We start from the raw sequence: 13,979 nt of genomic DNA, 5'->3' as shown, positions 1-13,979 counted from the left end.
CTCTCTCACTACCCTAATATAGGTTTCTTTCCACATAAACAATCATGCAGGCTTAAGTGTAGAACATATCTTTCAATATATTCTGTTTTTCTTTTAGTTCGTTGTTCCATCAGTTAGTCAGTTTTCATGGGAAGCTTGTTTACTTTTTTAGCTGAAATCTCAGATCCATCCTTTAGAAAACATTGAAGAAAGTATTCGTGACGTCACCATGTCCAATGACGCATGACCTCTGTGATGACGCAACTTTTCTGTGACATCATTGACGTTTAATACCGCGCTATGAGAAGTGCAACGTCAATTAATACCGTAGTTTTAACTGGTGTTTTTATGAAATGCTACATTTAGATTCAATATGCAGCCTTTAATTCATTATATTTTCCGACCACGGTATGTGAAAGACAGCACAGTTCGAGTAATATTAATAATAATAGTAATACTGAATTGTATTTATGGTCTGATGCAAAAGTATTTTTAGAAAGGATTATTCAGGTGCTGATAAGTATGCATTATAATGATCGGAATATAGTTATCATCCGGTGCAACAATACTTTGAAGCGATAAGATGTACAAAACAGTTACCCAAACATTTTTAATTTTCGTTGCGCAGTTGCCCTCAGGCTCTGAGTGTTATAATAACAAATGTTATAATAACAGCACAGGACAGAAAGTTTCTAGAATAATTTTAGCTTACTCTCTTAAGAATCTCTGAGGTTTGATTGAGCTAATATATTTACATGGTAGTTATCCAGATATTTTTAGTTTCCAGTACGAGAATGATTTAAGGCTGCAATATTCCAGCATAAATATGTTTACCAGACATTTACTAACACGTATTTTAGTTCCCTACACGAGAATATTTTTAGGCAATAAATAAATAAATAAAAAAAGCGTCCTCATTCACTTTTCAGTTTCGATGGCACGAATGTACTATATTTATTTAACATTTACCGGTCGTGCGCTGGCGTGTATAGCACGTTCCGCGTTTGTTTATTCTGTTAATTGATTTTAGATTTTCTCCCTCAGGGTATTTTGTCGTCAGGTTTATGTAACTTGCTTTTAATGAACGTTCATTTACACGGACCCGTTTGTGTGGTACTGGCGACTAATGTCTATGGAAACTCTGAACTTGTGTCTCTGACTTAAGTGTTTGTAGTTTTCTGTAAAATAAAGCTATAGAGATGGCTCTTTGCCTGTCCGTCCGCACGTTTTCTGTCCGCCCTCAGATCTTAAAAGCTACTGAGGCTAGAGGGCGGCAAATTGGTATGTTGATCATCCACCCTCCAATCATCAAACATACGAAATTGCAGCCCTCTATCTTCCGTAGTTTTAATTTTAAGCTTAAATTTATTGGTGCCAACAACACAGGCTATCATCGGGCCTTAGCTGGGCGTGTCATACAACATTATGCGATGTACAGGAAACGCCGAAGAAATTATGGCTCGTATTTTACTTTTTTTTCTTTATATCCTGGAAATCAGAAGTACGTTTTAGCTTTAGTTTATCTTTCTAATGAATTGGGGCACCTGTACTGCTATTTGCGGCTTCTTGGTTATCTCTGGTGATATGTTCAGTTTATATTGCTTTACGGTGTGTGGTGGCCATGTGACTCATGTTCTCAAATCTTTCACTGCGCCTGATACCTACTCTTTGTTCCATGGCCTTCCTTTGTTTTGAGTTTGAGTTTCGTGTTTGGTGGTAAACTAAAAAAAAATAACTTTTTATTTCTTGATTTTACTTATAAAAATTTCTGCGTTGCTTTGAAGAAGTTGTACATACGAAATTTTCTTTCTGTTATTGGGACTAACGGTGTCTGTGTAATGTACGTGTATGAATGAAATGGAGAGAGAGAGAGAGAGAGAGAGAGAGAGAGAGAGAGAGAGAGAGAGAGAGAGAGAGAGAGAGAAATAATGCATTATCTCCAGTGAAGTTTTGATCTGGAAATTCTATGTCATAATGTATATTTCTTGGTAATCCCGATCTTCGTTCAGTAATGGTTTTTCCCAGAAGGCAATAATCTCAAAATGGATATTTCATTTCTATATCTGCCATGTGTCACCAAACCCTCGTTTACCCCATTCTTGAGGTAAACTGGTTTAAAGACTGAAATTGTGGTCGGATCCAGTTCTTTACAATCGGCAGCATGTTCGAGTATTCATAGTCGACGTTTGCTTATGGTTTTATGTAAAGAGATTATCTGAGGAATTTCTTCTTTTACTCGCAATAATAAGAATGACTAGCAAAATGAAAATGTGAAATTTTTTTTCTTTAAATAAAATGAAGAGATAAAAAGTCAATGATTTTATAGCTGATGGAAAACTGCGCCCTCACTTATATTAAAGGGATCATCACCGTAATGATGAAACGCTCCTTTTGTCGTGAAGGATACTCTCTCTCTCTCTCTCTCTCTCTCTCTCCCCAGAGGCTCAAACCTAATAATACCGTAGATCTCATTAGGTCAAGAATGAGTGGATTGCATAACTTTCGACCCTCCGCGAACGCACATTTACTCATCATTTGTTCGTGAGATATGAGGAATAATTGGCGCATGGTACAAGTGCGCTGTTGCGAATACGGCAAAGGAATATTTTGAGCACTGCCACAATAGCTGGCGGCCATTGTGTGCTATGTCATAAAGAATATGGTATTTCCTCCGGGCAAGAGAAGGTTGTTCTGAGCTTATGATAGGTTTTTCTTTCAATATAAGTTTTTCTCACAAGGTGAAAGACAGTGATTCCGACAATAATGTTTAATTCTATGAATCTTTATAAGTGGCTTTACCACATAACAAAGTTGCAGTCTCTGGTCACCCATAAATTCCCCATTACTTTCAGCATATAATACGTCGGATAATTCTCTGAAATGTAAAATGTCTGTAATAGGTTTCACATGAACTATTTGATATTGCAGCTTATTGATGTTTGAAAAGGGATCTGTCAAATGGAGTTTTACATGCCAGCCGTTTTTTTTATGAATAATGCCCGGTAATTATAATTTAGTAGTTTTTGTATCGTTCAGGATAAGATATTCTTGTCATTTGTCCTCAGAAACAAGAAATATTTCTTCCGAGACGTGACGTATCCTTGATATATCAGCTGGGACGATCTCAGACATTGCCTTATTTTCATTCCTAGGTATATTTATGTGCTTACACTGCCACACACGTGTATATATATATATCTATATATATATATATATATATATATCTATTATAGATTATATATATCTATTATATTTATATTACATATACTACTAAATGTATTTATATATTATATATACATATATTTAATGTATATTTATATATTATAATATATATAATATATTATCTATTACATATATCTCTATATGTCTATATCTATATTATATCTATACATATATATATCTATATATATATATCTATATATATATATATATATATAATATATATATATATGTAATAAGTCCCAGAGAAAGAGACAGTAAAAGTCTCTAGTAGCTCGATAATTTTCACCTTTCACCAGGCCTCTTCAAAAGCTTTATTTTAACTAAAAGAGGCCCGATAGAAGGCGAAATTATCGAGCTACTAGAGTCTTTTATTCTCTCTTTTCTCCTGTGGACTATATTGACATATCTCATCTTCGTGTTATGAAGATTTTATATATATATATATATATATATATATATATATATATATATATATATATATATATATATATATATATATATATATATATACACACATACATACATACATACATACATACATACATACATACATACTGCAGTAAGGACTTTGTCATTAACAAAAGCATCATCGACAAATGAAAGCATGACTGATATGATTGTTGTAATGCAATGAGGCGATAATTAACGCACGCAATGAAACACAATGTGGTAATGAATGCATTCCAATTCATTATTCATCTAAGCGTTTTCAAAGATCTCGGCTTCAAACGCAAGTAGAACACTTGCATAATTGTCTGGACGTCAGGCGTTCTGTGGGCGTGGGAAAAAGATCTCTCTCTCTCTCTCTCTCTCTCTCTCTCGACAGACGAGAATGATACTCACTCATGAATATACTATTAGTAAGTCTGCCCTCGGCGTCCGTGGCTGCTATGGAGAAATTGTTGGCGGCCACGATGCGTATGGGCGTGTGCGGGCGGGAGAGAATGCGCGCGGCCACTAAGGTGTCCATGACGTGTACGTCGCCGCTGGCGATCATTCCTCCCTGGACGATCTGGATGCCTCCCATACCTTCCTGTAATGAAAGAAAGAAAGCGCATTTATTACTGTTGATGGGAACTGTAATTTACACAACATATATGTACAGTAATAGATGTTTTACATTTATATATGTATATATATATATGTAGCCTATTTATATGTGTATATATATATATATATATATATATATATATATATATATATATATATATATATATACACGTATATATCTCCATAATATATATATATATATATATATATATATATATATATATATATATATATAATACACACACACGTATCTCTCTCTCTCTCTCTCTCTCTATATATATATATATATATATATATATATACACACACACACATGCACATACATAATGCACAACGCGCGCTCACACACCATGTATATATATAAATATGTATGTATATATATATATATATATATATATGTATATACTTATATATATTTTCTAGCATACATTTATGTATTTCCTCGCTTACTGCATATTCAACTTCACATTTGCATTATACAAGCATTATGCTAAATAGGATTATATACAAAGTCTACATGAGTTTTACTTTAGTTTACACTGACGTAAATAAATGTGCTGTTCTGTGTGTGTGTAAATATGTGTCAACTCCCAGTGTTCCACAGAGGAGAGGATTTTGCTTTTCTGCTGCTCTTTCATGCTAATAGCAGCTCTGGGCGTCGCTGCATATCAGGGCAGAGCCTTCAAACGAGGGCCTTTATTGTCTAATTTATGAAATTCTATTTCCATTTCCACTGTGAGAGTATCAGCTTTCGAAAATGACCCAGAAGTCATTTTAGGCAGCAGTATCAATGTTGAGCCAGAGTTAACTTTTCGAAAAGGTTTAGAAGAAAGTGATTTCAGAGAAAATTAGTCTGGCTTATATTGGATTGGGAGTGGTGGGCGCTCATGATTTTCTTGAGAGGAAATTTGAAAGAACTGGAATCCAACGAAATTTTAATCCTTAATTATTCACGGCAAATTTTCTATATAATCGTGCTAATGATGATAACGATGATACGTAATTTTGTGTGTCGTCGTACCTTTCCTTATGGTGAATCGTCTTATGGAAAATGATGTAGTAGGTAAAGTATCCAATGCAGCACGAAGGAACACGTACTTGAAAATATCCTTAAATCCTCGGTAGGAAGGTAAGTGGAACAAGTACTTTCATAGTATATATATTCTATATTTTCAAGTTCACACTGAACTTGAAAATGTAGAATATACTACGAAGGTACTTGTTCCAAGTCTCTGTTTCACTTATCTTTCTACCGAGGATGTAGGGGTAGGTAAAGTATGTATGTTTCAGTGATCGCTGGGATTTTCTCAGAAGCTACCCCTTGTTTTGGGAAACACACACACACACACACACACACACACAACCACACACACACACACACACATATATATTATAATATATATTATATATATATATTATTGATATTTATATATCATATATATTAGATAATATATAACCCTTTGAAGCCACCCCTTGTTTGGGGAAACATATACTATATATATATATACATACACATATAATCTATGTATATATATACTTATATATTAGATATGTATATATATTATATATATATGTATATATATATATATGTGTGTGGGGGGGGCGATATAATACTCAGTTATGTAAAATCCTTATGTAGTTATATAAACTATATAAACTATATTTCTTTGTACAGTAAATTGAAGCTTTCGACCATCAGCGAACTGGTATCTTAATGCCGAATGCTAAGTTCAATGTCCCTACTCTTGAATGGTAAATAAGTACGGCAGGTTTGGCATAAACTTACACCCTCTCTTGATAGCTCACTGGTTACCGTCGACTGGAGTCGTTGGAAAGGGACTGTGTTGGGGATCGAGACAGGGCGGTATCGATCCATTTATCACTTATAATTCCCCTTCGGTGATCATTCCCCATCGGGGATGTTCCCGTAATAGCGTGGATTGGATATTAAAGGACATTTGTATCTTAATGATTGTAATATTATAAAATAAATCAAGGTGATGTGAGAAAAAAATTCACACATATGTATATGTATATACACACGTACGTACATAAAGGTGGATAACTTGATTTCAAGTACCTGGAGTGACCAGGAAAGAGACCATACGCATGCAATACGCGTTTCCATCCCGTCACCTCACGAGATGTCACCTGGCGACCTCGGGCACCACGTTTTCGTCATTCAAGAAATTTCAATTATAACTGTCACTCCTCGACGTGTACTGCCCGGTAGGGAAATAGTAACTGGTTTGTGTTGCGTATGTAAGATATTTATGAACACCTGCAAGCGAGTTTACATTGCATATGAACAAAAAAATTAAGGTGGCTGTTTGTTACTCAGTTTGAAGTGTTACTGGTTTCTTGTACATTTAGAGTATTGTTTCTTCAAGTTTCAAGTCCTGTAGAACGTACTTATATAGATTTTAGTATTTTTAGTAAGGGTATGTTGCTGGGAAATTGATCATTTTACTTCGAACACTTTTTAGTAAATGAAGATTATCCTCTCTTTGTAATATCTTAAAATTAATACGTCATATCTTTGTTTCATGATAATATCTCACATAACTATTTATAAAACCAGGCAATGAATTGAAGAACTGAAAGAAAAACCATAGCACGAATTGAACAAAATTTAACCTGATTTATGCCGACGGAAAAATAAAATCTAATTCGAGAAAACTTTAGTAATTAATACAATCTACTGAATGTTATTTTTAATATGTAATTTATTAAATTATTAAAACCATTTGGCTGAATATTTTGGTCTCGGTTATAATTAGGAATCACACTTTTGCATATTTGAATTGTCAGCCAGATTAATGTAATTAAAGGTTTTTATCTAACGTAAAATACGAACATAAAGACAACTATAGCTGGTTCACTTAAGGTATTTTCTTGGGTGAGCCCTATGCCTACGTATAAAATTACACATTAGCGCCTCAACCCCCGGTAATCTTCGAGGAGTACTCTAATGTTTGACTTATGATTAAAATCCAATGATAAAATAAACAAATAAATAAATAAAAGAAATTGTCACTTCTCTGATTTGTCAAAATTGCGCAATATCAAGATAAAATCTCAGTTCGTGATTGAAGCATGAAAAAAATCATCGCTTTTTCTCACTAGTAATATCATATTCCAAAATGATGAAGGGTCTTTACCGTAATGCGGAGAGATATTCATCTCAGAAGCATTTGCGGGTTTGTATAGCGGCCGCTGATTGGCTGAGAGCTGCCTACCTCCCGTTACCAACGTAGGGCTCATCCAAGAATCTACCTTAGGAGAACTAGCTATAGTACCTCATCTAGGCCACTTGACTTCATAAGAACTTTAATGGTAGTCATGTGATATCACGACAATCACAATTATAATGGGTGAGATGGTTACTGTGGCAGTAAGTCTACAAGCCATTTTTAATCACTGTGTTCATCGACGTTCATGGTCTGTTCCCCGATTCTTGAGGCTTCTCGTGAAAACCAAATTGGTAAATTCATTGAGGCGAAGGAAATAAGCCTATTTACTCTGGCCATCCCGTGCCCTTTTAGAATCATTCACATTCACTCATATAAAGATAACCGAGGCCTGTAGGAAGCAAATAAGTAAATAAATAAAGAAGCAAATACATTAATAAATAAGTAATAACAAGAGGAACAGGAGTTAGGGGAGTGATCTATAAAAGCAAAGCATACGATTAAGGTGCATTGAGAAATATTTGTAAGTTTCAAGCAACGTATAAAGTATAAAATTACACATTAGCGCCTCAACCCCCAGAAATCCTCGAGGAGTACTCTAATTGTTGACTGATTATTAAAATCCAATGATTAAAAAGAATAAATAAATAAAAAATTGTCGCTTCTCTGATTTGGCAAAGTTGATTGAAGCATGAAAAAATCATCGCTTTTTCTCACAAGGAATATCATATTTCAAAAATGATGAAGGGTCTTTACCGTCATGCGGGGAGATAGTCGTCTCAAAAGCATTTACGGGATTGTTTGATGAATGCCTGAAAAAGCACTTTTGTAAAATGAGATTTGATTCATTGTTTTTTGCATAATATTGTTTTAGATATATATATTTTTTTTATTTCTAAGGTCCCGGAAGAAAGACAAGGCATTTCAGCATTTTTTTATTTCTAAGGTTCGGGGAGAAAGACAAGGGATTTTAACAGTCTTTCTTTGTTCGTCTTTTATTTCACATCATATAGTATTTATGATTTACTTATAGTCTGTTTAGTCAGTATGAAATATAGATTTACTCGCATATATATATATATATATAATATAATATATATATATTATCTATATATACATATATACATATATATATATACATATATAACATATATATATAGTATCATATATATATATATATATATATATATATATATATATTACATTTTCATATGTATGTACTACATACATACATACATACATACACATACAATAAGGATGGGTTTATTATTTTTTGGCAGTTTTTGTGTAACTATAAACGTGTGTTTTCCATGTAATAACGGATAGTTATTCTTTATGAGAGGAGGGAGGGAGAACAAGCTGTGTTTTAGGCATGAGATTATCTCGAGGCTTCCTTCATTTTACCCTAAAATCAGTTTCTAAATTTAGAGGAAAGTGAGCTTATGGAGAGAGAGAGAGAGAGAGAGAGAGAGAGAGAGTTTTGAAGGTGCATTTTCTAGTCCCCTGATTGCCAACCCAAGGAAGAGAGAGAGAGAGAGAGGAAATTCCTTTTAACTGCCAAAGAGAAAGAGAGGGCTTTTAAGCTGTCTCTCCCTCCCCTCATTACCACAGAGAGAGAGAGAGAGAGAGAGAGAGAGAGAGAGAGAGAGAGAGAGAGAGAGAGAGCCCTTCCTTGATTGCCAGAGCGCGTGACAAAGGCAACTTTATTACAATGTAATATACGACGAAGATGCACTCTAATGGAGGCTGATGACAAAGCAGCAAGAACCGAATTAAGTCGGATTTTTGTTCCTTTCCATGACAAGACTTCGTGATTAAAGCCTTCCTGATTACCAATTGGAAGGAAACTCGGGTAAATGGAAAAAGTTTTAAACATTCAGAAATATCTGTATCTATCTACATCTATATATACCGTCTGTTATTTTTCTATGCTTATATATATATATACAGTATATATGTATATATATATGTATATGTATATATATATATATATATATATATATATATATATATATATTGCACTGATGTCTTATATAAAATTATCTCTCTCTCTCTCTCTCTCTCTCTCTCTCTCTCTCTCTCTCACTCTATGTATATATATATATATATATATATATATATATATATACATATATATATATATATATATATATATATATATATATATATTATATATATATATATATATATATGCACACACACACACACACACACACATATATATATATATATATATATATATATATATATATATAGATAGATAGATAATTTTATATAAGACATTAGTGCAATTTCGTACCCAGGAATAGTGAAAACAATTCCACTTTATTATGAGTGGATAGCAGAAGTCGTATTTTTAGCAGCTAGCATGTATTACCCACTAGTAGATTTATCAAAGTAAAGGAAAATTGATAATTATATTATTTTTCAAGGCAGTGATAATATTGTGGCGTTTCCTTATATATATATATATATATATATATATATATATATATATATATATATATATATGTATGTATATATATATATATATATATATATATATATATATATATATATATATATATATATATATATATATATATATATATATATATATATATATATATATATATATATATGTGTGTGTGTGTGTGTGTGTGTGTGTGTGGGTGTGTGTGTGTGTGTGTGTGTAACACGGAAATTTACACATATCTCTATTAATGGCTGAGTGTCTTAAGTTTACTGTCACCGTGTACGACCCTGAAAAGCTCAAGTTTCAGTCGTTGCCCGGCTGGTGTACTTATAGCTAATTAATGTTCTATATTGTATATGTTGTATGTATAACTCGTCGATGAAAACATCTTTATGGATTTTCAAAGGTTCTCGATGTCAGTATATTTGGTCTCTTCAGATTCAATGGTTTTGTAGAGTGAAGTTATCTGGTAGATCAAGATGACGTAACTTCTTCATTTAATGATCTTTGAAAGCCTTTTGCTGTCATCTCCTTTTGATCTAGTACCAGTAATTGCAACTATTAATTATGTCTTGTTTCTTTGTTTTTGCTTTTTTTTTGTGTGAGAAACCAAGACTGCCATGTTCCATAATTTTAAATTTACCTCTTAAGTAACTTCGTAATTGTCCTTTGAAAAGTTTCGATTGACATTTCAGTATGCTGGTAATTTTCATACTGGGGTTTCTTGCTCTTTTGATTAATTTTTAAAGGGATATACAAAATATCAGTTAAGTAAATAAACATTTGAAACGGTACCTACCCAATCAAGTTTCCGGCTTATTATCTATGTTTGGATTAAGAAGTGTTATTTTTGAATAACTTTTCTATTATATGTCCTTTATAAAAGTAAACTTCTGTTCATAATCTGAGAAACCAGTTTTTGTTTAGAATTTTCACCTAACGGACATCTAAACCGATAAAAATGATAATAATAAAAAAATTCTTTTGTGGAGAAAGACTGTGACTTACTGCTTCAAAGGGTTTTTTTTTCTTTCTTATCTTCCAGTCAGTTTAAGAGCTTATTTCCATCATCAACATGAATGCGTCAAGATCGGTCGGAGCCCAGAGGTCCACTTCAGACTCCGTCACAATTAGAAGCCGTGTTTGGGCCGCAAGGTCCCGTCTGCTGGTATATCCTAAACTATCCGCCTCCATAAACTTAATACGTGTTTTAAAAGCGTAGAATCATAATAGGGGGAAAAAAAATCCTCGATTTAACTTTGTAATTCGCAAATATTTCCTTGAATGGCACTCTTACAATATTTGAATCTTTTCATAAATTAATCGTTTTGTCTGGAATTATGCTGAATTCTAATGCCAGAAAAACCTATTTCTAATATAAAAAAAGAAGGGAGCGAGATAAAAGAATAACACTTTTCTCCTCATTTATAAAAAGAAAGAGCAGAGAGAAAAAAGAATTACATTGTTTTCCCTCATTTAAAAACAAAAGAGAGGAGAGAGAAAAAAGAATAACATTGTTTTCCCTCATTACCCTACTTTCAAACAACATTTTTGTGAATGATGTTGAATGTGATCATCTTCATCAGATTGCCTTGCAAACATTACAGTGGCAGTTCGTGCACTTTGTGCTGATAAAATTTTTGCAATTTGTCCTTTTAACGATGAAAGTTCTGATGAATTTCTGAACTAAGTTATGTTCACGGTTGAGCGAGAAAGCTATTCGGGTATTTCCATTTTTTTTTCGGAAAATTTATACCTAGTGAAAATGTTAATAAAATTATTATATTTAATAGTAAGCCGGCTCATGAGGAAAATTGCAAATAGTTGCATCCCCATCATGGAATGCAGTATTTGCTAACAGTTATTCATATTGTATATATATTATGAATATACATAATATCCTAGTCACTTTTTATCAGATGCGTATGGAATTGTAATAACCACGATGCTTACTCGTGGTCAGGTTGGTAACGTGGCATTCTGATACTCTGAATGCGGGTTCGAATTTTCCTACGGAATGTCAGAATTTCTTCATACTCTTCTATTTGAATCCTAGGCTTTGTAGTGAGAAGAAGTCAAGATTGAAAGGGCATTAAGGTTATTACTTTATCTACATACATTCATACATACATACATACATGCATGCATACATTATATGTGTATATATATATATGATATATATATTATATATATATATATATATATAATATATATATATATATATATATATATATATATATATATATATATATATATATATTTACATATATATTATATATATATATATATATACTATATATATATATTATATATATATATATATATATTATATATATTACACGACCCTTGCATCATCATCACCATGAAGAATCTTTTGTTCCTCAGATCACCCCATGACTGAAGTAGGTAAGAGTTTCATAAGCTATAACAAAATTAGAGAAAAATATAAGGGGCTAGTGATGTCATTCCAGAGTACTTGTAGACAACTGAAAAGTTATTAATTTTTTTAACTACGGACTCGAAGAGGAAAAGGCACATACTTGAGAAGACCACATGTACCACATACTGCCTGAATGGTGATTCTGATGTAGTTCATAGTTCACATCCCTGACAGTACATACTTATCACTCCAGAAATGCTAATTATTTTCTCTTTCAACCCTGAATATTGACGAGTAATGCGATATTTTCTTCTCAGGTGTTTGTGAATAAAATATTATAGTTTACTAGCAGATGCTCGTTATCGCTCGCATTTGCTAGTTCCCATGTCTGTGTAACCATACCCATAACCCCCGTCCCCATACCTATACCCATATCCATACCCATACCCATACCCTCTTAAATCTTAAAGAATCCAGAATCCGGCATTCACACATACACACAGAAAGGCAGCCAAGGAAATCAATGCGTTAGATATTTAACATTAAAATCATTTCGGTAATGCACTATATGTGTAGGAAGTGAAAAAAAATTTATTTTCCCTTTTTTAATAGTAATTTTTTTTAGCTACATAATAGATACCACGACATTTTGAAAGATTAAACTGTCAAATGTTTTCGCTTGGTCTCCTGACTAAACAATTTGTCTTTGTTTATATGTGACAATGTTATGCTGTTATATGAGCGCCATTTATTTAATCCAAATAAGGCAGCAGGTCTGAATGTTGGCGATGGATGTATATTCATTACCGACTGGGAAAGTTTTTGAGGTAATTATATCAAACGATCGCGGAATTGTGTTATGTAGATCGTATATCTAAGTTACATGAATTACGTTGAACCAAATGAACGTGTGCTGTAGAGTTCGTCTGCGAATTATATACCTGGCTATTCATGAAAACACGCATTAATTTGTATATTAGATTATACACTTACTAACATTTTATCGTCTGTCTGTACTTGTGTGTTTGAAGCTGATACCTATATGATGTGTGAGAAGTCCTTCGTAGTGTACGAGTAGGACACTAAAGGTTTCTTTTCTGGCTTCGCTACCATTACTCTTATTGTTGTTGGTTCCTTTCGTTTTGAAATGACTGACTGACACAGGTAAATATTTAATATAATCCATTATTGTATGAGGGTACTTTGTTCGACCAGGTTTACCTAAAATCATGCCGCGTTTGCTGTGTAGGCTATATGAGAGTTACTCCCTCCAGATACTGTTTTTTTAAAATTATGTACCATTGATTGTATAATTATTGTTAATGGGAACAGCAGTAGAAGCATTAGGAGTGGTAGTACCGTTTATATAATTTTATGTCTGTATTTGAGCTTTGAATAGTTAAGATAAGAATTTAAGCATGATGTTCACTTTTGTCTTCTGTATTTTTTGAACTTCAAATATGATACAGTAGGGCAAATTGAACTTAAAATATAATGCAACAGGGCAAAATGAACTTCAAATATAATACAGCATGGTAAAGTTAACTTCAAATATAATACTGAAGGTCAAAACGAACTTCAAATATAATACAGATATATAATACAGCATGGCAAAATGAACTTCAAATATAATACAGCAGGACAAAATGAACTTCATAGATAATACAGCAGGACAAAATGAACTTCATATATAATTACAGCA

The 13,979-nt window shown here is 32.8% G+C and overlaps 1 protein-coding gene across 1 annotated transcript in view; it reads right to left on the bottom strand.

Moving 5' to 3' along the window:
* The window catches only part of LOC135222895 (delta-sarcoglycan-like), a gene marked incomplete in the record, with an annotated part of 788,261 nt that overhangs the window by 338,926 nt on the left and 435,356 nt on the right, over positions 1–13,979 (bottom strand). The window contains 1 exon segment of the mRNA XM_064261269.1: positions 4,045–4,234. Coding sequence (XP_064117339.1) covers positions 4,045–4,234 — 190 coding nt within the window.

Source organism: Macrobrachium nipponense, chromosome 8, assembly GCF_015104395.2.
Source record: "Macrobrachium nipponense isolate FS-2020 chromosome 8, ASM1510439v2, whole genome shotgun sequence".
Classification (NCBI taxonomy): Eukaryota; Metazoa; Arthropoda; class Malacostraca; order Decapoda; family Palaemonidae; genus Macrobrachium; species Macrobrachium nipponense.
This window is presented reverse-complemented; position numbering and strand designations above follow the sequence as displayed.